The sequence below is a fragment of the Strongylocentrotus purpuratus genome, unplaced genomic scaffold (genome assembly GCF_000002235.5).
Source record: "Strongylocentrotus purpuratus isolate Spur 01 unplaced genomic scaffold, Spur_5.0 spur5_scaffold_7, whole genome shotgun sequence".
Lineage (NCBI taxonomy): Eukaryota > Metazoa > Echinodermata > Echinoidea > Camarodonta > Strongylocentrotidae > Strongylocentrotus > Strongylocentrotus purpuratus.
In genome coordinates, this window is record NW_022145613.1 from 28775073 (window position 1) to 28801701 (window position 26629).

Consider the following 26629-nt stretch of genomic DNA (forward strand, 5'->3'; position numbering starts at 1 on the left):
TAGAGATGGATATGTTGCGCTTTATAAATATTGTTATTATTATTATTATTATTATTATTATTATTATTATCATTTTGCTTTCATTTATTACAAGGGTTAGATTGCCATATCAGTACTGGTAGATGCGTACAGCTACATATAGTGCATGACCGGGGGGGGGGGCATGGGGCATGTAACACTCCCCATCAAATGGAGAAAAGGAACGAAAAGAAAAACTGGGAGATTAAAAGAGAGAAAAGGAGGCCCGGCCCCCCCACTCAGTGTTATTTAGGGTACGCATATGCTCGTACCCTCTTTTTGAAAGCACCCCCTATCTGAGGACTGCCAACATTTCCGAACCCCCCTTTCGCGGGCTTTTCGCGGGCTTTTCCTGCCTTGGAGACCCCCCTAAATCAGGACAAATGTTCAATATACCCCCTTAAATTCGGAATAATTTCTCAGGAGTCCAAAGAGATAAGAGAAAAAAGAAAAACACCCCCTTTTTAAAGAAATCTCCGGGTGAAAAGTCAAATACACCCCTTTTTTTACAATTCTCGGGCCGGACTTTGTCGCACGAAAAGTACCCCTTTACCGGACATTTTGGCAACACGCATGCGGTCATTCCGACCTCTGAGTGGGGGGGCCGGGAAAGGAGGAAAGGACGAGAAATGAGGATGAAAGGATCCCTTCGATCCGTACCACCCCTTTTGATCTTGTTTATTTGTATTGAGGTACTTGTATATATTAAATTTGGTTACATTACGAAAATGGCCTATAGTCTTGGGTTTAAAGGAATATAAGCGACGTACATTTAGAGAATAACAACAAAACCCCTAAGCCGGCCCCTCGACAAGCCCCCCCCCCCCCCCCCCCCCCGGATTGCCACGCAGTCAGTTCCTGGATTCACGCTTCAACGATTCGTTTAATAAAGTGCCAAGGTGAGCTGCACGAGATATAAATATGTTATTTATGCTATTCATATATCGGTATACACCGCACAACCAACGGATTAAAGTGAATACCCGCATTCACCACAAGCAATTAATATCACCGAACGTCGCAGGCGAGGATACGAGTATATCTACCACTAAACCAACAGCAACAACACGTCTGGTTGTATTCTATCGTCTCATAGATACATAAATATATTTGATATTAGACAACATTCAGCTGGTATCCGATAAAAGTTTGGAACTGGTATTGTAATCGAAGAAGCAACATGTTGTCACCGCTGGGGCTGTATGCATGCTGCATGTGCACGTCAATCTTAACCATTGCCAGGTTTGCTTCAAGTTGTAAGTATACGAAACAAGCATTAATCATCGAAATTAGAAATAGAAACAGAATTTTATGTGACAATGCGGTGTTCATCCCGTAAAGAACAGACGGGAAAACCCATTTCATGATACAGTGCTCTCATTTAAGAATATTTGCGAATGTGATAAGTCTTTATAATAATAACGCAGAATGATGATTATGATAGCCTAGAAATTAAATTTGTGTCACCTCTATCAGTACTAAGACATGGATGATGATCCTAAACTATACAGTATTTGCTTCTTTTGTAAATGCATATTGATTATTTATAAACATGTACTTGATGATTTTTCTAAAATAAATTTGTATTTTTTCACTCCTTTGTCGGTCTGTATCCACTTTTGAAACTGACATTTGCAACTCGATTAACTTCAATAACGTATTTATTGATAACTGATTTTAATTCTATCTGTATAGTGAACATGTTGAATGTAGTGTAGACTTGTGGATTCTGTTGCATTAATTTTGAATTTGAATCTCTACAGCACATGAAGTGAAAGTCAAGCATAATTATATAAATGTTCTTTACCTCATTCTCCCCCCCCCCCCCTCTCTCTCCCCAATCGGAAGAGTGAGCGCGTGGGGAAAGAATTTGGGGGAACACGTGAGCTAAAATATAAGGAGATGGTTTGCTCGAAACTGCTCATGAAAGATTATACTATTATGTGAAAAAACCTTTACAACCGATGAAACACGATTTGATTTCATATTGAGTATTAAACCTGTCAGAGAAACTGACTCTTACCGTTTATTGATCGTAAATATCCTTGTTACAGTGGCTTTACAATCACATTATCTTACCATAACTATTCTTATTATTTTAACAAGGTAAAACATCAGTATCAATGATCGTGGAAGAAAAGACACTCGATTATTCCTTTTCTTTAAGTGATTAATTTTAAATAGGATCAGTATAATATACATAAAGATGAAAAGAGTATCTTCATCGTAATGGTACTCGGAGATTTTATTTAAAAAATGAAGTGCCTCAAAAATGTAAAAAAATCTTTGAATGACTGGTTTTACCATACTCATTTCCCCCAATAGACCGCAGTGTTATAAAAACCATAAGGAAAACGTTTTTTGAAATTTCGATTTCCAACCAGAAATATCTTGATAATCAGACAGGCGATCGGCTTGTAAAAGTCATGGGGTTCCTGACTGACCTAAAGGTTTATAATGAGCTAAAGCAAGGATTGTGTTTAAGTCGGAAAAGGCCACTCCGTGTCAAAATTGGGGTCCTTGGTTTAGTGAATTCAAAATTTTAACAAACTGAGTTGAAAAATTAGAGTAGTTCTAAAGTTGTTCGTTTATACGCTCTCAAAATTGATAGTTTAAGTTTAATGATAGTAAAAGTAATAGTAATAATAACTTCTGGATTGATGAAGTAACAGCCATAAAACAGCGTTTCTTGATATTATCAAATACATTTTTGTTCTGCCTGTAGATATATAGCTGGGAAAATAGCGTTGGCTATTGTGTTGATAGCGAAAGTTTCAAGGTTGAATATATAGTTTTTTCTCACAGCATAGGACATATTCTAAATCAATATGAACATATCAATACCAAAATGTGAGGAGCTCCATGCATGCTCTAATTATATTAGTTGGAAGGGCGCCATTCTGTTAAAAGTTTCAAACAACAGACTGAGTATATCTTGTCTATCAAATCCAACTTATTCAATAAGGACATGTTTTATGTAATAGTTTGTAAAGTTTAGTCAAGGCACAATAAGGCCTACCCAATAGCTACTAACATAAATAGTTGACAAGGTAGCATGTACTTTAAACTCCTACCAACCCTATAACATTATTTTAGTGGGCAAGCTTTCGTCCATCAAGCCAATTGGTTATTCACACAGTTTATTGATGTCTGCTATATAATTATAGGCAGCCTCGCGATCATTGGAGCGAAGATACGGTTACAATGACAAGCCAGAGTCCCTATTCAGTGAAGGATTGTGATCAAATAATTACATGATATTATCAAGGACGTTTTAAACACAATCATAATTTATTCAGAACATATTTGTATCTGGTGAAGTGTGATGGAACTATACAATTTGCGCATTATCATACAGCTCATGCGTGAAGTACTTGTGAGTCACACGTGAAGTACTTGTGACTCTATTTATTTTCAACTTTCAATTCGAATAATTTTATTTCCAAAACTCAATAAAAACATGAAAAACTAGTTGATATCAATTATCATGTGCAATGTGACAAAAAATGAAAACGTTTATTTGTAATTATTGCATAGTAAATGTCGATAAGTAAAACACCCATTTTAAGATACAATTTATATTTAAACATAATATTTTTTAATTAAGTAGTATTTAAAGGAAATTGAGAAATCCAATAAAAAGCAGTGCTCGTATTATTGTGGATTACTCAAGGAAAAAAAGACCATGAACAAAGATTGTATATTCAATACAAGAAGAAACATCAGTCAAACAGATTAATGTGATTTACAAAAAAGGAATAAATCATGACTTTCTCATTGAAAGCAAGTCATTCTTGAACGGCTCTTTACCTTTAATGAATGTCTGTATCTAGTTTGTGGATAATACTTCGTACGCATCAATGAAGATTAAATATGATATATCAGCCTATGGTGGTGAATGCTAATATTTAAAGGGATTTCATTTGATCTCGTGCCATGAACATCATTTCATTAAATTCCATTCCATTCCGTTCAATTTTTTTCTTTCATTTTCATGTCATTTCATTAAATTCCATTCCATTCCGTTCAATTTTTTTCTTTCATTTTCATGTCATTTCAGTCCATTTCAATTCATTTCTTTTCATTTCATTTAATCTAATTTAATTTCTTTCCTAAAGTTCTATTCCATTTCATTTCATTTCATTTCATTTCTTTCCTAAATTTCTATTCCATTTCATTTCATTTCTTTCCTAAATTTCTATTCTATTACATTTCATTTCATTTCTTTCCTAAATTTCTATTCCATTTCATTTCATTTCATTTCATTTCTTTCCTAAATTTCTATTCCATTTCATTTCATTTCATTTCATTTCTTTCCTAAATTTCTATTCCATTTCATTTCATTTCATTTCATTTCTTTCCTAAATTTCTATTCCATTTCATTTCATTTCATTTCATTTCTTTCCTAAATTTCTATTCCATTTCATTTCATTTCATTTCATTTCTTTCCTAAATTTCTATTCCATTTCATTTCATTTCACTTCATTTCTTTCCTAAATTTCTATTCCATTTAATTTCATTTCATTTCTTTCCTAAATTTCTATTCCATTTTATTTCATTTAATTTCTTTCCTAAATTTCTATTACATTTCATTTCATTTCATTTCTTTCTTAAATTTCTATTCCATTTCATTTCATTTCATTTCTTTCCTAAATTTCTATTCCATTTCATTACATTTCATTTCTGTCCTTTTCAGTTCACTCCACCTTTCCCTTTCATATCAACATGGATACACTTGCTTTAGCCCAAACTTATTCTTAATTAAACCCACACACGTACATTATCTACATACAACACTTTCTCACATACTGTGTATAGTATGAACTTCAGAGCATATTTACTATCCTCATGCATGTTTGTTTTCCTATTGAAATCAAGTTCAAATGCATGTACATTTTATGTTGTCATTATTGAGTATGCACAATCAATAAATGACGCACACGCGGGTATGCACATTGTCTTATCATGTTTACGTAGATTATTTTCTTCCAGAATTAACAATTGTGTTCAGATTCAGATACAGATTAATTGTATTGGTCCATTTGGAAATTCAGTTGTTGGCATAACACATGAACAATATACATAGAAAATAATATACACACAAAGATAAGACACAGTAGCAAATTTACAATGACGTAGTCATGTAGAAACGCGGATTCGAATCCTTTTGTACATGGAATCACACAAGAAAATAAACGGACTTACAACAATATTGAAAATGTACGATTGCATAGAATTCGGAAATATTATTGTTATTATTTTTTATTATTACCCTTTTTGCTAACAAACGGAAAAAGGAATGCATAACAATAACAAATATGTTCCTATTACCATTCACGCTATTCAATGTAATTTCTTATATAACATGAAACATGATATAATTATATATATATGTTTTGTATATATGCTCTTTTTTCATAATAACCATCAACCTAAGAAGTACCCACTTCCATAAAATCCGCCATGGATCAATCATGCCGCCCGCAAACACCATGAGTAAGCTACCATCATGATTATACGCAGTCTGACATAAGGTAGGCTAAGTCATAGGTGGAGGGGGAGGGGGGGGGGGGCACCAGTCTAGATCACTGTTTTTGTTGGTGTTTTTTAGCCACGGAACCCTTTTAAGATATAAAAAGCTTCGCGTCCATCCTATCCCAAATTCACCAAAAGAAGATTCACTTTGCATCACTTTGGCCCTCGTCAATTGCTAGGTACACAAGTACGTACGGGCAAAATTTGATATTTAATTTTGAACTTTGGAAAAAAAAGAAAATTTTAATGTTCAATTCACATGACATAAAAATCAATTTCCAGCTGTTTCCGCAAATGTTTTTAACAATATGGTAAAAATTATTTCGCAATCAACATACTAGATAAGACTTACACAAATGCGGGCACCTCACTGAGGAATATACTTGAATACAATCCAAGGACCAAATTTACAATTTGAGATTCGCGTAGACTTAGTGATTTCATATTTAAAAACAAATCATAAATTTCTTATTATTGGTCCGATTTATTTTAAACTCTTGCCATTCGGTTTATATTATTTTTCTGCTTTCACACACATGAGCCTATTACAACATTTGATTCCCTTTAAGCATTCTGAAAAGAAGAAACTTTCCCATGCACGTTAATAGAGTCATAACTACACTCATATAAGCTGTATATGATAATGCTCAAATTGTATAGTTCCATCCCAACGTGATGCAAATATTTGCTAAATATGTTTATGTTTGATAACGTCCTTCAGAATGGCTGCCTTCAATTCTGTAAAATTCAAACAAAATCATCGTCATATCATCCCGAGAGTGAATGGCATCCGAACAGTCGCCATTGAGGAGACTCAGCACCCGGCATGGAAGGGGGGATGTGGGGGGGGGGGGGGGAGGGGGGTACCGCTTGCATACGGAACATCAGTGGAGGGGTGTGCGAGGGGATCCTTTTGTCTCCCTTCCTCGTCCTTATCACAATAGTCTTTCCCCCTTCCTCTCCCTTTTTTCTTCTTCCTATTTTCCTTTTTTCTTCGGCATTAAATGGAGGGGGGGGGGGGATTATGTCTCCCTATACCTCCTGTATCTACGCCAATGATGAGTTGCATCTATATACGAACTTGTCGATGTGAAAGCTCTCTCTGGTTGTGTCTCCTTCGTTCGCCTCGCTCCCTCATTAGAATCCAAAGTTTTGGCCTGGCGAAATGTTCTTCTTGCTTTGGGTTGTAAACATCCACACCCCCCCCCCCCGCTCTGTCGACATGACCAACAATAATTGTAGCCCCCCCCCCCCCCCCCCTCCTCCAGCCCCTCATAACGATTACTCCCACAACAGCGCACAACAATTCAGTTTCTTCTCTCTTGCCAGTCTCTTCACTCTAAAAAACAAAGTGCAATTTTTACCGTTTAAAAGGGCCGATCCAACAACTTGAATGTTGCAAGATGGACCCAGCCTGAGCCCACGCTACGCCACTGAACGCAGGGCTGTACAACGCATCATGACAAAGGCTGCCATTTTTAAAATGTGGTCACTCCACTGCCCTTTTGAAGTATCGTACAAAGTACATCCACGTAATCTTTTCTCTTGTATCATGTACACATTTCTAAATCGTTTGGTAGTTTCTGTTTAATGTAAATGGGTGTGATGATTCGCATTCATTTTGTGATATATTTACAATTATAAGTGGACAAATTCTAACGTAATTCGGTTTTTGTTTTTGTTTTCTCGTTTGAATACCAAGAATGATTCTGCATCAATCAATCACAAATGGATGCATATTACTTTTATGCATGAAAGTTATATACCAATACCATGCATCGAAAACCTACATTCTCCCTACGGCAGCAATATTTGTTTATTGGAGAAGGATAAAATTAATATCTATAGCTTAAGGAGTAAAGTCCAGAGTTTGCTGTATCGTTTGCTTGAAACGGTTTCTACGTGAAATGAATACAAACTTTTCGATGGTCTAAGTTTGCATAACTTCTGACCTACAGCAAATACACAATGGCTTTTATTTACATACATACCGTGATCAGCGGGACAGAGGGCAACCCCCCCCCCCCCCCCACCGGCTACCTTGGACTCCCAAAAGACACTCTTTTCTCTTGTCCACGAATATTTATTTTTCGGAAAAGGGGCATCGCAGTATCTGGTGCCCCCTTTATATAATAGTTCTCCCGTGTTTCCCTACCCTTCCTCTCTTACATTCCCCCCCCGCCTTCATGTACCCCCTTGTACCCCCCCCCCCCATTCCCGCTCGCCAGAGAATCCTGGATACGCCAATGTCGATCAAAGCAAATTTAAATGAAATCATCAATTATTATGACCGCGTCATGGTAAATGGTTGCTATGGGTTAAATGAAATGTATTAAGACACTGCTATTATGGACTCCTACGCCACCAACCCCTCAATCTCTCAATCTATGGTTTTGGTGTTTTAAATTTCTTCTCTCTTTTATATATGTGACCTCCCCCTTAAAACATCATTGTTCTTCAATCACTATAACCATGCTACGTACATAACTACATTAGAGGCATAGTATGCATGTTTCAATTTATGCAATTCATACACGAGAACATAAGATAAAGACGACGTACACAAACTTTGCAAAATCGAACTCGAATTATATTGAACTCCATTATGTACACACGAGAAGAAAACGGGATAGTGAAAATCTTACATTAAAAAGCTACACATCAAATAACCAGAATTACTACTTAACACGCGAGAACGTGACGTATGGAAACTCATCAAAATCAAAACTCATTCTATTTTCAACTCAATGGTGTACAATAAAAGAAGAGGGGTTATTGAAAGACAATTAAAAGGATACACATAAAACTAACACCCAGTACTACGATTTAATTACATTTCGGTATTCCGGCATATTTTAAGCTCAAGATATCATACGCTCATAATTAAAATCCTACGACAGTTTTTAAAAAATACTTTTGACATTTTTGTTTGGACTCAATATTGAAATGAACCGATTCAGACAAAAGTCATCAACACATCTAATTGAAATACTACTGCAAATAGTTGTAGTTTGTACGAAACATGTATACTTCCACCAGGCGCGTACGCAGGATTTTTTCAAGGGGGGGGTTTTAACATTTATAAATCGGTCCGAAAATTTCGCAACGACTCAGCCAGCCGCTGAATAAGCGGGGGGGGGGGGGGGGGGGGGGGGGGGGGGTAAGAGGACACTTTTTTTTTTTTTTTTGGTCTCGAAATTTGGAAATTTGACATTTTGCTCCGTTGGGGGGGGGGTAAGGTCACCTTTTTTAGGTCGGCCATGGGAGTAATTTTTTTTTTTTTTTTTTTTTTTTTAATAATTAAAAAAAAAAAAAAAAAAAAAAAAAAAAAAATCCAAAAGGGGGGGGGGTTTTAGGTTTTTTTTAGGGGGGTTTACACACAAAAAATTTCCAAAGGGGGGGTTTAACCCCCTAAACCCCCCCCTGCGTACGCGCCTGACTTCCACTGAGCTATATATTAGTAAAAATAAAGATACTTTCGTGAAGGCTTCTGATTTAGAACAAGAAAAAAAAAACGGTTTCTGCGATTAATAACATTTCCTAATAGCGATTTAAAAACTGTTTTTTTTAAAAACTTATTCCCTTTGGTATATTTCATTTGTAGCTTATCTTGGCGTTGAGACACTCCAGTGCGATACCGATTTCGACCGAAATTCGACGACGACGACGACCACGACGGCGTACTACGATGAGAGAGAACAACCACTGACGATATGCCATGGACAAGCTAGCAATGAAGCAGGGGAGAAACATCAGGTGTGATTGGGTTTTATAGATTCTCTCCTTTCTCTCTCTCTCTCTCTCTCTACCTTGCTCAGCGTCCTTCCTCCCTCCCCTCTCTCTATTCCGCCATCATTCTCTGTCTCTGTCTCTCTCCAACTCTCTTCTTCCCCTCACTCTTCCTTTCAGTCCTTTCCTCTGATTCCCTCTCGTCTCCATATCTCTTTCTTTCTTTCTTTCTTTCTTTCTATCTCTCTCTCTCTCTCTCTCTCTCCCCTCTCCTTGCTTTCCTTTCCTATGGTTATTTATTATCAAATGATCATTTTCGAAACATTTGAACAAACTAAAGTCTCTCATCTATCGGATGTGACCGGGGCCACTCGCAGGTATAGGAGGGCATCAACCGGTCCGTAAAACCTAAGGGGCATACCCGGGGGCGGATCCAGCCGGCGGCGATGGGGGGGGGGGGGGGCACTTTGTGAGAAAAATATTTAGAGGCGCGTTCCGCGCTTGAGCGGACAAATTTTTCACATTGAATTCGTGCCATTCGGTGTATACTTTTTGCCAGGATATCATTAAAAAAACTGTGACTCTTTCCAGCACAAATTTATGATAATTGATAAGCCTTGGATTTTTAGGAGGTTTTCCACTTTATTTACTTGTTTACAATTTGTTTATAAATTTGATGAATTAAAACAAAATTTGCATAATTCCAAATGATTACTTTCTGTTGTCTATGACCCTCGGGCATAATGATCTGTCTGGTTGCCTGATGTAAGTGATTGACGTGATCGCTGGGCTATTATAATGAGAACGAATCAGGAAATATTGGATTTTGTTATAGGGAATATTATGATTTTCAACAACATGAAGCAAATAGTAAGCTTCTAATAACTTCAGATGTCTGTTTGATTTTGATTAAAATTTGAGTCATTTGAAGTAAAAAAAAAAATAAGATCATTACCATGGAAAAGCAGACCAAGTAGCGATCGTTGAATTTTTGCGACAATCGTTCGCCATTGCTGCTCTTTAATATTTTCATGCAGTAACAAATTGAAATTTCAGGACTCATGACAAATTCGTAACAGTTGACAGGGATTAACTGAGAGAGATACAGAGGAATTGTTTCACCATTAACGACGAAGTATTATGATTATCATGATTTTTTTTTACCGCCTTTACAATGGTATTTGAATGGGGAGAATAATCAAAGTTAGGCTTCCAGGGAAAAGTTTCAATTGTTGTTAATACATTTCAGTTGATTCTGCTCGATTGATTCTATTGTTCCGATTATTAAGCTGAGAAAATTGACATCCTCATGACTAACGACATTGCACTATTATTCTTACTTGTTCATCGTCTCTACAATGCTATGTGAACAACATTTGATGACAATAAACGGCACTCCGGTACTATTTAAAGTGCGGGTTCATAGAAAATCACAAATATGGCAAATATCGTATTACTAGAAACTGGTATGCTGACAGATGGCCATCATGCAAGTTTTAGGTTAACTACATATCGGGTGATTTATAAAAATACAAATAAAACAACCTCCATAGCATCTGGGATATGCGAGAGATTCGCCCGAAAATAACGATGTTTTAATGCCGTCACAATATGAACCAATCCTGCCCAAGCAGACGACATCCCATAGAGAATGAACATAATTGCAATGCTTTTATTTCTCAAAGTATAACGAGTTTAGTGTATATAATTGTAATGGAATTTTACACCTTTCAAAAAGGGATATGACCCCCATTCTGATAACTAATTTTTTTTTTGTAAATACACAGGATAGGAGTTAATGAACAATCAAAGAAACCACACTTTCAAATTAAAAAACCTCCGGAATGGTAGCATGGACGTCATTTGTTCCCTCTTGAAACGCCGAACATGCCGCGGCGTATGCAGCTGAAAATACAATGGCGTCTTATTTTGTTTACAAGCGACGGATTCCTTTTTTTTGTTAATCCTCGCATTTTTCATCAAAATAATACCATGCACGGGGTTTAGAGTGAGGCAATAGATTAAACATTTCGCTTGAGAGCATTGAAGTAAGAGAAATTACTGAAGAAAACATGACAAAACAGGCACTGAAATTGTGTGAGATGTCATGGGACATCGTCTGCTTGTGCACGTCATGTTCAACATGTGACGTCATATCTCAGCAGCGACCGGAGAGCTTTTCAGGTGCTATGTCAGGGCTGTATCTAAGCGTTTTGTAATTGTTAATAATCATAACTTCGAATGTTTCCAAGCATTGGCTTTTGATAACCTTGGCCAATCAAAGTGTCACCTTTGCAATAATGACATTAAAGTTATTTTTTTAAATCAATGAAACTTCTCTTTAATGAAGCGTCATATTGCAATCACACGGCAGATAATTGATTATCAGCACCGGGTTTAATAATTTAAAGGTAAAGACCAGTTATGGTCATGCGATTGCATTGTGAAAGAAACGTTGTGGAATCGATCAGAAAAGGTTGATCATCTAGCATCTAGCATCTGCAAGGTTCTGGAATCATCAAAATGATAAGAAATTTGGCCTATTCTTCGTAAAGTTACAAGCACTATACACAGAAAGATGTACATGGGACTACCCTATATCTCTCACAGACCATGAGAGAAACAAATTTACCAAATATATGAATTAGTAGGCGGTTTCCTGGCAAATTTTTTATCATCATGTATAGTCAAAACATATTCTTTCACATGATTGGTAATGAGAGCTTCCATTTCATATTTTGAAATTGGGGCGTTTCCAATACTGGTCTTTACCTTTAACGAATACTGAATTTGAACCCGGCCTTCGCTCGCTCACTCTCTCTCTCTCTCTCTCTCTCTCTCTCTCACTCTTGTCATTGTCTTCCTTTCCCCTCGCTTATTACTTCTTACCACGGAGTATGTAATGTGTATGTGTATGCCTCAATCATAGAGAATATAATCACTAATATCGCGCAAAATTAAATGATACTTCTCCTTCTCCTTCTTCGTCATATTCTTCATCCTAGTAGTAGCAGTAGTAGCAGAAGTAGCAGTTGTAGTAGTACTACTACTACTACTACTACTAGTAGTAGTAGTAGTAGTTGTAGTGGTAGTAGTAGTAGTAGTAGTAGTAGAAGTAGTAGTAGTAATATCAGCAGTATCATACTAATCATTATTATATTTATTATCATTGGTGTTTATGCACCATGTGAGAGAGAGGGAGGATTGGTGTTGTTGCTATAATAGAAAATATCGTAATTATTATTATTATTATTATTATTATTATTATTATTATTATTATTATTGTTATTGTTATTATCTTAATTATCTTTATGCCCCGGATTTATTTCTATAATACAACCAATATGTTTACCAAAACTCTCGATTCGTTGCTGAAATACTATCAAAAGAAAAGTAGAAACATTAGAGTACATATTTTAAATTTAAAACAAATATAAAGAAGAAATAAGTAGAGAATACAATCATGACAATAGAAAATATGTCATAAATTAAATGTCTTTAAGTTTACCTTTATTTGCATCTGGCTCGAGTTTGGCTTGGGTATTTGGTACTGGATGAATAACATGGTCAAACTGATCGCATTATCTCTTATTCATTCTAGTTGTAATGTTTTTTGGATGTTTTCAAGACAATGTCATGTTTGTCGATCATAGCTCTATGAAGCTTGATGTCTCATGGTAATTTTTTAGGAAAAGCAAACTAAGCAACGATTGTTTAATTTTTGCGACAATCGTTCGCCATTGCTGCTCTTTAATACTTTGTAACAAATTGAAATTCCAAGAATCATGACAAATTCGTTTAAGAGTTGATTACGCTTGGTTGAGTCCACTGTTCGCAGGAATTAGCTATTAAATCGAATATTCTCACCATCAAGGACGGAGCATTATAAAAAAAAATTCACCGCCTTTATGCTTTTTTAATGGAGAAATAAACAATCAATTGTTAGGTCCCCTGGGAGAAAATTCAATTGTTTTTAAATCATTATAGGCCTAAAACACGAATTAGGTCTAGTTCTGACCTGAAAATCAGCCGATTAAGTTTATATTACTCAATGAACCCCACTTTACCAGAAGCGTAATCATATTAAGAGGCATTAAAGTAATAATTAAAAAAAAATAAAGTCAAGTGTAAAAATCAAATATTAGGCTCCCTGGGAGAAAATTCAATTGTTGTTAAACCATTAAAGGCCTAAAACACGAACTAGGGCTAGTTCTGACCTGAAAATCAGCCGATTAATGTTTATATTACTCAATGAAATCAACCCCGCTCTTCGTCTGAAAGTCGTTATTATACCAGAAGCGTAATCAAAAGAGGCATTATAGTAATAATAAAATACGAAAGTCAAGTGTAATTGCCGAACTTTGTGCTTTTGTGGTTATGAGGATTAGGTTATTATTTTGTACATAAAAACCAGGGTCTTCTGTGAGATTCTTGGAAGCATCAACTGGCAAGAAATTTACTCGGCCTCGCTGAAAAGCATACTTGAACACAATCATGTGGGACCGCATAAACACGTGGCACTTTGGTATACACATTTCTGATATTTTTCAATCAAAGCTAGAATTCAATAGGAGGGTATTTGAAGAGCAAAACTTTTCAGGGGACAATCCTAATATGATATTCTGTCAAACTGACATACAAATAATGAGATTTTGGTCACATTTTTCTCTCCAACCTGCTGAACCTTCTTTTATTTCATTATATTATTTTCTTTCAGCTCCATATTTTCGAAGTGGAGGAGACGATCTACGCGCCCAATGACTTATCTTTGGCGGGCGGCGTCGGGGTGATGACTGCTGTCGTAAGAACAAGTTATCTTTCGTCTCCAAGCAGGGTGGCGTTCGTCGTAACAAAACATGCCGTTAATCTAGACGTGTTCATCGAAGGGGACGGAGGTCTAAAGGAAATCTATCTGGTAAATCATTACCATGTACTTTGTCACTTGCTTACAGGGCTCCGTCGAAAAACAGGCCATATGACCCTATAAAGGGACTACCTTGTATTTCAAAGAAGACTAAATAAATAAATAAATAAAATCGTTTAAAGATTGTTTAGTCATTTAAATTTAATCTTAAAAACAGATTTCAAATTTATTTTATTTATTCAAATCCAAACCTGAAGGAGCATTCTTACCTGACAATTAACAAGGGGATAATAAATTCGAACTTCTAGTTATAGTGCCAAAATGCAGTTTACAAAACTACTTGAGTTGAAATGTCAAATTTACAATAGAGAGAAAATCATAGCAACAATTTAGAAACTTCTTCGGGCCTTTTCGGGAAGATAGCACATGAGATGAAAATAGGTTACACTTTCATACTATCCTAGACACTCTAATATTTCAGCGCGGAGCACAATATTATGATTATTATAATATTAACATTATACTATTATCACCAATAGCATTTTTACATAAATACAAAAATATCACAGATCTACTGATCCCATTTATGATAAGTACAATTATAACTATTAATATATAGAATTATACAAAATCAAGCTACACGAATTTTAAATTTTACACAAATTCAACTTGACATATAACACCATCCATTATCGTGGAAAACGATCGAAAAAGAAGAGGAGAAGAAAGTGTATTAATGGCCGGAATCGGTGTATAAGTGGCGAAGCGTGCACGGCTGTGTCCGAATAGCCCCATTATGCTGATTGGTTGTTGATTCCTTACGATCATGTTTAATTTGTCTCTTTCCAGATAACGCCCTGGAAAACAAAGAGCAGTGTGTCCGTCACCAGCATCACACCTACCCCTCGGATTATCCAACTTGACTGCAGTGATATTACGACCCCGTCAACCAAATTACTCTATTCTACAACGAGTCGATGTGAAAGGGAACAAATTTACCGCTACTTTTACGCCACTTTAAACACCGTGACGACCGTTACACAAACTGAACGCGCGGATGAATGGATAATTGATATGAGATGACGCGTTTTTTTCTTTTTCTTTGTTCTTACAAAGCAATATTTGAAGTAAATCGATCATTATTTTATTGAAACTACCAATATGTCATGTCATCGGTCACGGAATACTTCTTTGAGACTTGGACATCTTGGCTGGGCATAAGGCTCTCTTCTTTTGCCTTTTTTTCATATATTTTTGTATAGCTTACATGGTACTCTACCGAAATGGACCTTTATGAATAACTGAAAGTAATATTCCCCGAAATAAATAGACACATATCATGTAAATCAGGTGCGGTATAACAATTTCTGGGGGGGGGGGGGGGGAGGGTTGAGGGATGGGCTGGGGGGGGGGCGTGGGAGTTCTTGTATTATTGTTCTATATGTGCCTTGTTTAAGCTTAGGCTATTTATATTTTTTTTGGAGGGTGGGGAGGGAGAGGGGAGGGGGGGGGGGGGGGGGAGGGGGGGGGGAGGGTAAAGAAAAATTTCAGGGCTTGAGCCTCACGAACCCTTATAGAACCGCTGCTGATGTAAATTAATCTAACTGAAAATAGAAATGTAATCATTGTGATACGGTATATTGATGAAGGGTCTAATTGACTCTAATAGTAATACGAGAAGTCCAGGAATTGATCTTTGGTCTGTGTACTAATACAAAAATGATGGGTAAACATTGTCCAACAGGGGCACAGAGGGGGTAATTATGAGTTTGACAAACTTCCTGGTAATTTCATGCCCACCTTGTATGTAGCATTGTAATTAGTGTCTTCGTACGTGCCAAATTGCCTGGAATAATATTGTTCAACAAAAGGGGGAAGAGTGTTTACACACATGCAGAGTGGATATCAAAATCATGCAATTACCAGTCCAGGGTAATGAGAACGAGCCTTATTTTGAAACAGAATGAAACCCAGGTCTGATGGAACCTCCTTCAAAGTATGATGCCTTGACAAAACCTTTATGATGCTACTGATTGAGCCAATTTGCATATTTGGAGGGGAGCCACGAGTATCGAGCTACATGACAAGCAATAGGCCATTATAATCAAATTTAATTCGTGTTCCTTTGTGAAGTGCCTTGTTACGAATAACCTCATTTCGGTTGTCAGAATAGAAATTGCGTGTGTTACTTGTTGTTAGGTAAGCTGACTTCTACTAAGCAGGCACGTAGCCACGAGGGGGGGGGGGGGGGAGCACGGGGGAGGGGAGGGGGGTTGGCACGTGCCCCCCCCCCCAAATTTCCAAGATCGGTTGAACTTTTTTAGACCCCTGTTTTGACCTCGATCGATTACATGTAGGTGCCCCCCCCCCCCCAAAAAAAAAAAAAAAAAAAAAATCAAACTCTGGCTACGTGCCTGCTACTAAGCATCAACTAATGTATGCAATTCACATTCAGCCTAGTGTATTGTAATTGCTCCTTGTAATAATATGTTTCCTGTTTCAATGTGACATTAAATTACATTTACACAAACGCATTCTGTGAGCCTAAATCTTATAATACGATAAAAGAATTAGAAAGGGAAAAAAGGGTTAGTATACTAGTATTTAGATATGAATGGCATATAAAGGGCTAAGCAGTAACTGACTGATGATAAAAAAAGGCTCAATTTAAAGGGGGGTATAGCATGGCAAATACTGGTTAACCATATTGCTCCGATTGTCTAATTTGCCAGCACAAAACACTGACCTCTACCTCCTGGACGGATCATCGCCCATTCCAATTCACTATACGTTACGTACTAAAAGGCTGTATTGTCTGACCGTTCATGAATATTCATGTTTTTGCTAAACTCGGCAAAATGTTTGCTTTTACTAAATGGAAAAATTACGGTGGGGGGTTGGATGAAATGGACATAATAAACATAGCAGAAGTGATAATTGATAATTCATGCTTCTTATCCTTCGTGTGCTTGACCTATAATCTTACAATCACTTGGCAGACTGAGTCCAAAGTTCGACTTGTTTCACACGTGTATTGTAGGCAATGGCGAGCTTGCAACCTATTTTGAAAAATTACGGTGGGTGAACTTTCAAAAGTCAATGAGACATGAGGGCTCCAATGAAAGAGCTAGTGATAACGTACGTCGGGTGGATGTGCTTTTCGTTTAAACAAAAAATGAATTTTTAACGATTAAAAAAAAAACGTCTATAGGCTAACATGTATGGCTGCTTACTCTGACGATAGGGGGCGTTGTGAAATGAGACTAAACGGAGCTATATGGACATCTACGACTTATTTTGGACAACTGCACGTAAACGAATTTACTTGATTAAAGGGACTTTGTAACATTGTTCTGATGAGAGATAGTGGTGCTAAGGTAGTGACTTCAATGCTAGATGTACAATTAAAGATAATCTGAAAATTTGAGTGAAAACGGATCATTATTCATGGTACAAATTGGGAAAACTGATCTGATCGATTCCTTAATTCTCCCAACTATATTATTCTACTTTTATTCTGCTACTTGTCAAAGCCTGTTCAGCATCAAGACAAGGACAATTTAATTACATTTTAGGTGAATGTAAATCGTCACAAAGCAATAAAATGGCTCTACATTACATTCCAGACAGTTAAGTGTTGACAGATTTGTATAGCCTGTTTTATGTATTTTTCTCATGGAAAAACGGTTGGGAAAATTAAAAAATGGTTGGGAGAGTTTACTGTTAATCACTGTTAGAGGGTGCCTCCCATCGACGCCTTCAAAGAAAACCATAGATATCTTTGTGGTTTGAGAATTTGTTCAGGATTTTTTGCATGTCAGAGAGTAAGTATTAACAATGTTACCGAGTCACTTTAAAGGTATTACAAAGTTTTTTCATGGTCGCAGCTACCATTTTACGGCCGTATGCGCTATTTGGAATTTATCAACATTTACCGGGAGCACCGGTGAATTTTTATATTCAACCTGTCTCGAAAGCAGAAGTGTTTTAGGGGCTATATTTTCTAGCGCTTATAATACATCCACACACAGTAAAAACGCTGCTTAAAAAAGTGATGTTCACTTACAGTTGTACACTATCTTAAACAACAGTTGAACAAATTGTAAACAATGTTGCTCGAAACGAAAGTAATTTTGTTAAACATTCGCTGTTTAAAATTTAATGACTGCTTTATTTACTATACGAGAGCTTTTAGACAGTGTTGTTTACATATGACGTCATGTGTCACGTGCCAGTAAAGTGCGTGTTGGCTAAAAGATTTGTTTCAAATCATGGCCAACCAAGCTGTAGACGTGTCGTGGATGAGTGGAAACGTCGCCGGACTGTCGATCACAAGGTCCACGGTTCGAGTCCCGCCGCGGAACTAATGTCCTATGGCAGCCTAGCATAGCCGGGTAATGTTGGAGCGCCTTGAGGACCTTGCAAGGTCGATACGTGCGCTATATAAGAATCCAATATTATTATTATTATTTAACAACAGCTCCTTTTTAAACAACTTTCTTTAAACAACCCAGTTGGTGTAAACAACCCCCACTGAACAACAGCTCCTTTTTAAACAACTTTCTTTAAACAACCCAGTTGGTGTAAACAACCCCCACTGAACAACAGCTCCGTTTTAAACAACCGTCTTTAAACAACACCAGTTGTTTAAATTGTGATTTTAAACAAGTTGTTCAAAATGTTGATCAACTAAGTGTTTAAACTTTAAACAACTCGAGTTGCTTAACATTTTAAACAACTCTTAGATCAGGTCACCCGTTAATCAACAGTTGTTTAAACTTTTAAACAACATGTTCACTAAATTTTTAACTGTGCAGGAACATCCAAAGATATCAAAATTGTAAAGAATCACTATCCACGCAATTTTCAAAATTTCCCAAAACTTTGTATTACCTTTAACTGGGTCAGCGCGCGCTAGCGTTCGCGAAACAGACCGAAGTTCTCCTCACGCTTCGGTTTCGCGTATGTTGCACGCAGTATCGTCATGCTACAGCCCCTTTAAGGGCTAAGTTTCACCCAGTACCTTAATCTATGGATGACCATCTCCAAACTCGATATACAATAATTCTTTTTGTAAATTACCTAAAAGCAAACGATTAAACAAAATTATAAAATGTCGGGAAATGATAAGAGAAATTGATTTCAGCTTGTGATTTCTGTTTGTTCATTAATTTACAGAATGATGATAGTTTTACGGGATGATGGGGTGGTGGACACTTAGCGCTCCATGTTATTAAGGGGACTAACAATTTGTCTACTTGAATCTGGAAAACAGTTACGCTATGATGAATACCGGCCTACATTGCTACTACTAAGTGTGAAATATGTAAGGTACAAAGGTTGCTAATAATATACACGTGTCATGGTTATATATAATTTTTCAAAGGAACAAGCCAATTAAGCGATTTCATGGCAGTTAATGCCCTTAGCTTATACGTGCGTGCTTCACCACTTTACTAAATTACCTTTCTAACGGCTCTCATCTACTGTGCATTGTTCTTATAGATGACGTATCGATAAAGACGCGTTCAGTATGTTCCATGCACTGCCATGAGTGTTTCAGTAGAGTGGCGTAGCTAAAGGGGGCATCAAAATATTAAGAGAATGAGAGGGGGAGGAGAGGGACAGGGAGATAGAAATAACGAGAGAGAGAGAGAGAGAAAGGGGAGCGACGGAAGAGAGAGAGAGAGAGAGAGAGAGAGCAAGAGCCATACAGAAGGGAGGTTAAAAGAAGATGATAGATGATGAATTATGATTTAAAAAATAAAAAATACCTTGACAGGATAACCAATGGAAGCTGGTTATAAGCTTAACTTGTGAATGTATCGAGGTTCCACTGAATTTGCTAGCTGAGTCGACGAGCGTATAATGCCTGTCGAACACGGATTTTAATACAGCCTAGCGAATGACTGAAGCCTTCCCCGTATGTGAACGTGCCCATTCCTAGCCAAAGTGTCAATACTAAAGCAGTGATTACTTATGATTGATTAATAATAAAAATAAAGCAATGATGCAAACTTCATGATACTTCCAGTGAACTGGAATAAGAAATATATTGAGAAAACATGGTGTTAGTGTCCAGAATATAAATTGTGTTCGTATTTGTATTATTTTGAAGAATGCGTTATGTCAATATATGAAATCGTCTGGAAAAGATCTAAACAGAATTTTTAAATTAGTATTTTTGTAAAACGTTTTTTTCTATTTATTTAAATTCGTTTATATAAATACGCCTAGAAATGTTGAAATGTTGAAGAATATCAGTATGATCATTATGTAGTTTTCATCATGATATCGAGCAGATCATAAAGGTAACAATAAATTGAACCGTATCTTAAATGAGTTTGAAATACGCAAACGAAATACGCAAATGTTCGTGTTTGGAATTAAATGATGTCTTCTGTATTATACGAACAATAAATTTTAAACCTTGAAGTTTCAATTATCTTTTATCTGTTTGTTCATTGTTCAGAAGAAGCAGAAAAAGAAATGATATCATATGATAGGCCTATTTGTAATGACTGCACGCTTATTGCAAAACAAAATATTAGGTCTATTGTAGTCTCACCAGCCGGCTCATCATACACGTGAGTCAATGACAGATCACTGCGTCGTTATAGCACGACCAGCGTCTTCTTTGGCCACCCCGGACCCTGTTTCATAAACCTTGTTATAACAAAAAACAAATGCTCAATTTCTATAGCAAATTTGCTCTCAGCCAATAAGATGCCACGATTTCAGTAGCTTATAACAATAATTGTAACGTGTTATTGATAAAAGTTTGTTTAAACAGGGCCCTGGTTTCAGTTGGACGTAACCCGGCGCATGTTCATTCTTCTGTTATCATGGCTGCTGCACACGAGGCGTCATTAGGGACTTTTAGATTTGCACGACGAGAACGTGGACTATCCTTTTAAGGCAATGTGACGTCACTGCCAGTGCCTTAAAAGGACGTCACATTGACTTAAAAGGACGTCACAGTGCCTTAAAAAGGATAGTCCACGTTCTCGTCGTGCAAATCTAAAAGTCCCTATTTTTTGAGGTAGGACTGAGTCAGCACCGTGTGGGAATGGCATGGCAAGGAAAACGGATGCAAATTAAATCAGTGATGGGATGTGATTTGGGGTCATTTTTTAGAAGTGCTATCTCCGAGTTATTAGGGACTTTTAGATTGAGTGGACGAGAACGGCGTGAACGTCCACTTATCATGTGTGTCCATGGCAAGCCGTGTTTTACATCTATTCCTATCTCTTACTATCAAAAATTGGATTCTTGATATCAATAAATGATTTTCTGTTGTAAAGCAATGGTAATTCTTGATATCAAGGAATAATTTTCTGCATGTTAATAGTAATATTTCAAACCACTCAACAGAGTAGTCCATTGTTTACTTGTTTACTCAAGCACAAATCTTGTACACACAAAATAAGAGATATGCAAGTTGATTGGAATAATATTGTTGCATATGACGAATTTATTAGTGGGGCATGGTGTAGCTTTCCGTACATGGAATAATACCGAAATCCTATTCTTGCCACTAGATGGCAGCCTAACAGTATGGTTACCAGAGCCATCTATACCCATGTGCATTGGCGGCAATCCGGGGGGCGTCATTTTCTTTCTGCAGCACAGATTGGGGTGTTTTTTTTTTAAAAAGAGGTCTTTATTTAACCCTAACTCTAACCCTAAACTTTCCCATAGGCTCAACACGCACCTAACCCAAATCTGTGCCGCCGAAAAAAATAACGCATCCGGGGGGGGGGGGACGTCCCCCCTCAATCTTTTTAGGGGGATCGTCCTCCGGAAAATTCTATAGTATACAATAGTTTTGCTAAGGAATGTAATTTTTAATACAACAACAATTAAAATTGTTCGATATTTTGTAGTCGTAACAAGGGATCTTGGTTTATTGTTTTACCTTCATAATCTTCATATTCATTGAACTGGTATGATTTTATATGTATTTATTCAAAGATGTCGTTTTTCCCCAAAGAGATTTGATGATATACGTGCCCCTCCCCCTCCTTTTCTCAAAATCTCTCTCTCTCTCGCTCTCTCTCTCTATTTCTATATATCTCTCTCTCTCTCCCTCTCTGTCATCTCCCTTTTTTTCTATCTATCTGCTTTCTTTTCCTCTCTCTCTCTCTCTCTCTCTCTCTCTCTCTCGATCGATCGATCGATCTGTATATCGAATTTCACTCTCTTTCCGCCTTTACCCTATCTTTCTTTTATCTGTTTTTGTATCGTTCATCATGCAACATAAGTATCTCTAAAAAAAACAAATGCACACAGAAATCCCTTTTTTATTTTAATGAATGCTATAATAAATATTGTGTCCGATTACTTTCGACGTAGATGCAGTTTCTTAGCAACCCATCGCTTGACACGCCTCCATCTACTGAGCCGTTGGAGTTTGGTAATTTGACTGTGGATGGTATCGAGGCTAGGGCGATGGTCTGGATTGTCAGCCATGCACTGAGCTCCTAGCTTGGACAGTTCTCGAACCGCGGGAGAACGGTGACCTGCAGAAAGAAAGAAATAGAAAATAGAAAATAAAAGAGGCGTTACACAAATTATTTCGTTAAAAAAAGATAAAAAATATTTATTGTTTTCTTTGATATACACTATTTATGAGCATGAATGTGGGATTGACCAATTATAAAACACCATGGAAAATAAAATTCGAATGCATATTAACATAATTTAGATATAGACATAGCTTCAGGTTAAAGCTAGATGTACCTGCAGCCCCCACGATACAGCGCCGTCGTGAACTTTTTTAGGAAAAGAACTGGGAAGAAATTTATTCAGACTGAGCAGGTTTCTTACACATATTATGTTTACATGCCTGTAGTTTTTTTTCGTAAACCTATCTCGTTTTATGAAAAAGATAACTATAATTACGAACTTATAAGTATAAAAGTCAGTTTTACCTCCAAATATCTCTCCCATATCGGAGAGTATACGGCCGACTGAAAACACATCTGAAGCGATGGATGTCGGCTGCTCATCCAGAACAACCTCAGGTGCTATATAGTCTGCCTCTCCTCCATGTACATACGCCATTTTTATTTCTCTGGTAACTCGGACCATTTTCGGTGGGGCGGTGATCGAACTTGCCATCCCGAAGTCGATGATGACGGCATTGTATCTTTTGCCACGTTTTTCCAGGAGCACGTTATCGTTCTTGAGGTCATTATGAAGAAGTCCATGTTCATGAAACTCCATCATTCCCTTGACGATGTCCTCTGCGATCTTGACAACGTTGCACATCGACAGCGATGGTGGTTCGTGGAGAGGGTAGCCAGTCCCCGTTTTCTTACACCCCACGAACTCGACGGCCTGGCAGAGTTCGTTACCGAGATCAAGGGTACCCCAGAACTTGGGAAAGTAAGGGCTGCCTGACAACAACTGTTGAACCATTGCCTCCTTTGTTGCTCTGGCCCTGGTTGCCTTGAGTTCTTCAACCATTTCACCAGGCGAGGCGAAGTCGTCTGACCATGACGGCTCTTTGATGGCAAGAGGAGCGCCTGTGGAACGATGACGTGCTATAACAACCCGACCATAGCTGCCCCTTCCAATTTCTTGAAGCATATTGAAGCTCTGTGAAGAGAAAAAAAAAATTATATTGAAATTTAAAGCAAGCTACTTATAATCAAAATAATATAATACAGCAGTAAATTCCATGTGTTTGACATCAGTACTACAACATCACTGAGAAGGGATGAAATATTATTTCCCAAAATCTCTTAGCTGATAATTTATAACTTTTAATCTTTTAATCGGGACTAAAATTCTGACTAAGTCCATCCAATGTTTCAGTGGATATATCCGTTCTTGCTAAAAACATTATCCCCCCTCCCTCTCTCTCTCTCCCTCTCTCTCTGTTTCGCTCCCATCCTCTGTCTTTCTTTAGATGGATCATGAAAGCAACATTTATATTATTAAACAAAGAAGTTTGACTTCCATACCTTTACAGTCCATCCCATGTCAAAGGTCAAGAGGTCATCGAGTATGAGAGTCTGACATGAGACCTTAGGTTGCAGCATTTGGATAACCTCTTCATCAACACTCTTGTTCTGCTGGGCCGATTTCTCAGGCTCAAGAGTATTACTGTTTTGAAAAAGACACAATAATTATTATTCCACAAAGGCAATAAATAAATACCACCCATATACAAAAAAGGGTCCTCTCTTAAACCGAATATAAATGTTTAGAGGCATTCACAGATCCTTAAGTGCATAACCATCGAATTCATGACTTTCATGTAAAATGTATTGAGATCTTCTGACTCGGCAGTATACAAGAAGGCTTTCAAATATTGTGGGCATCGTCATGCTTAATTACAACACTTAGTTTTCTACTCGATGGTAGTTCATTTATGTATCATAAACAAATTAAATTCCGAATTTACATGTTAAGAAGGGAGAAAAAACAGAGAAATATTTGCTGTACCTCTGTTTTGGGATGACCGTTGAGGTTGGAGGACAGCCAGTTTGCTGGTCTTTCGATTCCTCGGGGAAATCTCCGCCGGGGTAAGCTTGGGCTTCTTGCTTAGCTTTGACCAGTACGGCTTTGACTATCTCAATGGCTTGAATGATCTCATCCCCGTGGTCGGACACTGGTCCCAGTAGTCTTTGACGGCGATTTGCAATCTGTTGAGCCCTCCGCTTTCTCTGAGCTGACATACCGATGTCTACCATTGTCAGAGGTTTTACGATTGATCTACCAATTAATTGATATTCAGTTCTGGAGTCATTTTTTTTTAATTGTAGCAAATTAAGTTAGAAGCTTTAAAAAAAAACTAAAAAAAAACGGTTCTCAAATATTCTTTCACATTTATTTCATCCATATTTTCTTTGATTATCGTCCGTACATACATTTTTCTTTATTTGGCATAGGCCTACCAGTAAGTAGGGTTATCATTGAATTCGCGTATAACATTAGCCTTTGGATAAAATACATACAACACTTAGGCCTATGATATAACATTTATGAAAATTGGAATTATATGGCAACTATATATTATTATTCCGTTTATTACGTCACCATTAGTATGTGGAAGAGAGGGAATTTTGACTGAATTACCTGTTCACAAAGTAGAAATCTCGGGAGAAGTCTCTTTTGAAGAAAGTGATTGAATTCGCTGATTAAATGAAGAAAGTTTCGAAAGCACTTCAAAAGAAGCAACATGTGCACTCGGAAGCTAGATCAAAACTGAACACAAAGCGCAACGGTTTGTTGACAAAAGAGACCATTCAACGCGCACCCATACCAACCATTGTGTCGTCATTGAGGAAAAACTTTAAGCCAATCCGAACGCAGTAAATGAAAGCTAGAGCGTGGATTATGGAGCGTAGCATCATGAGGTCACAGTGGTAGCGCGACTTCTACGCATGCGCTTCGCACCTACCAGAGTTCGATTGGCAGGTTGAATAGAAATTCGGGTAGAAAGATACCCCGGGAAATCCATTACTGGAGGGTCAATGGGGGCCATGTGCCACCTTCATTTCAAACTATTTATTTTGACAAAACACATAGGGGTCATGACGATGATAAATCTAACATACTTGTTTCTTCTGATTAAATATTATATTTATATGTGCAAATTTTAAAACAAAATCCCCAGTTTTCAAGGTTCTAAAGCTTATATTTCTACAACTAAAAGATCTTGAATACCGTATAGTAAAAAAGAGAATACTAACAGGCAACTCATTTTTGCTAATTAGAGGTTTGAAATAAAATATCTTTTGTGGCTGCCTGCATTCCTGCCGTATTCATATTTCATTGTTATTTTACGATTAAAATTGTGTTACCCTCCAATCAAATGTATATATTGTTACTCTGTTTTGACTCAATAAAACGTGAAACATATATCACAAGGGGGTGGAAATCCCTCGGTGGGCAATCTCACTTATGAGGAAATTTGACAATTGTTTATGGATTAAAAAAAATTGTATCTCACCTCTTTCACAAATGAGTTTTAGAATTAAAACAAAAACGTACTCTCTCTCTCTCTACCTCTTTTCTCTGTCTCTCTCTCTCCCCTCTCTCTCTCCCTCTCTCTGTCTCTCTCTGTCTGCCTCTCTCTCTCTCTATCCTTCTCTTTCTTTCTTTCCTCTCTTCTCCTCTCCTCTCTTTTCAATAATTTAAAAAGTATTCAAGGTTAAGGGGGTTTTAGGTTTTTTTTGTTTGTTTGTTTGTTTGTTTGTTTGTTTGTTTGTTTGTTTTTTTGTTTTTTTGTTTTTTGTTTTTTGTTTTTTTTGGGGGGGTTACACACATAAAAATACCAAAGGGGGGGGGGGGGGCTTTAACCCCCCCCCCCAAAAAAAAAAACCTCCCTCCTCCCCCCCCTGTGTACGCGCCTCGTTAGATGGGTGCAAGCGGTCAGTCATGCATAGTCTCGCGATTAAAAAAGAACCTCTCCTGGAACCGCACTTGCTGTAAATAGATGTTACGTTCGTAATTATGATCCTTTATTGT

The 26629-nt window shown here is 37.2% G+C and overlaps 2 protein-coding genes across 2 annotated transcripts; one reads left to right on the plus strand and one right to left on the minus strand.

Annotated features, from left to right (window-relative positions):
- The first annotated feature begins 950 nt into the window (after positions 1-950).
- On the plus strand, positions 951-15328 carry LOC105440606. The gene is made up of 4 exons (XM_030974815.1): positions 951-1274; positions 9158-9309; positions 14000-14197; positions 14996-15328. The coding sequence occupies exons 1-4, from the start codon at positions 1199-1201 to the stop codon at positions 15227-15229; spliced, it is 660 nt and encodes a 219-aa protein (XP_030830675.1). The 5' UTR covers positions 951-1198; the 3' UTR covers positions 15230-15328.
- Positions 15329-22486: 7158 nt separating this feature from the next.
- On the minus strand, positions 22487-24849 carry LOC105443436 (cAMP-dependent protein kinase type 1-like). Its single transcript, XM_030974509.1, has 4 exons — positions 24602-24849; positions 24118-24259; positions 23080-23749; positions 22487-22668 (listed from the first exon to the last, which is right to left on the minus strand). Exons 1-4 carry the CDS (start codon positions 24847-24849, stop codon positions 22487-22489), a joined length of 1242 nt encoding a protein of 413 aa, XP_030830369.1.
- Positions 24850-26629: the final 1780 nt, after the last annotated feature.

Coding starts and splice junctions, on each gene's coding strand:
- LOC105440606 (XM_030974815.1), top strand. CDS start 1,199: ATGTTGTCACCGCTGGGGCTGTATGCATGCTGCATGTGCACGTCAATC. Junction 1,275..9,157: donor TGCCAGGTTTGCTTCAAGTT/GTAAGTATACGA, acceptor TTTCATTTGTAG/CTTATCTTGGCGTTGAGACA. Junction 9,310..13,999: donor AAGCAGGGGAGAAACATCAG/GTGTGATTGGGT, acceptor ATTTTCTTTCAG/CTCCATATTTTCGAAGTGGA.
- LOC105443436 (XM_030974509.1), bottom strand. CDS start 24,849: ATGGTAGACATCGGTATGTCAGCTCAGAGAAAGCGGAGGGCTCAACAG. Junction 24,260..24,601: donor ACGGTCATCCCAAAACAGAG/GTACAGCAAATA, acceptor TTTTCAAAACAG/TAATACTCTTGAGCCTGAGA. Junction 23,750..24,117: donor ACATGGGATGGACTGTAAAG/GTATGGAAGTCA, acceptor TTCTCTTCACAG/AGCTTCAATATGCTTCAAGA.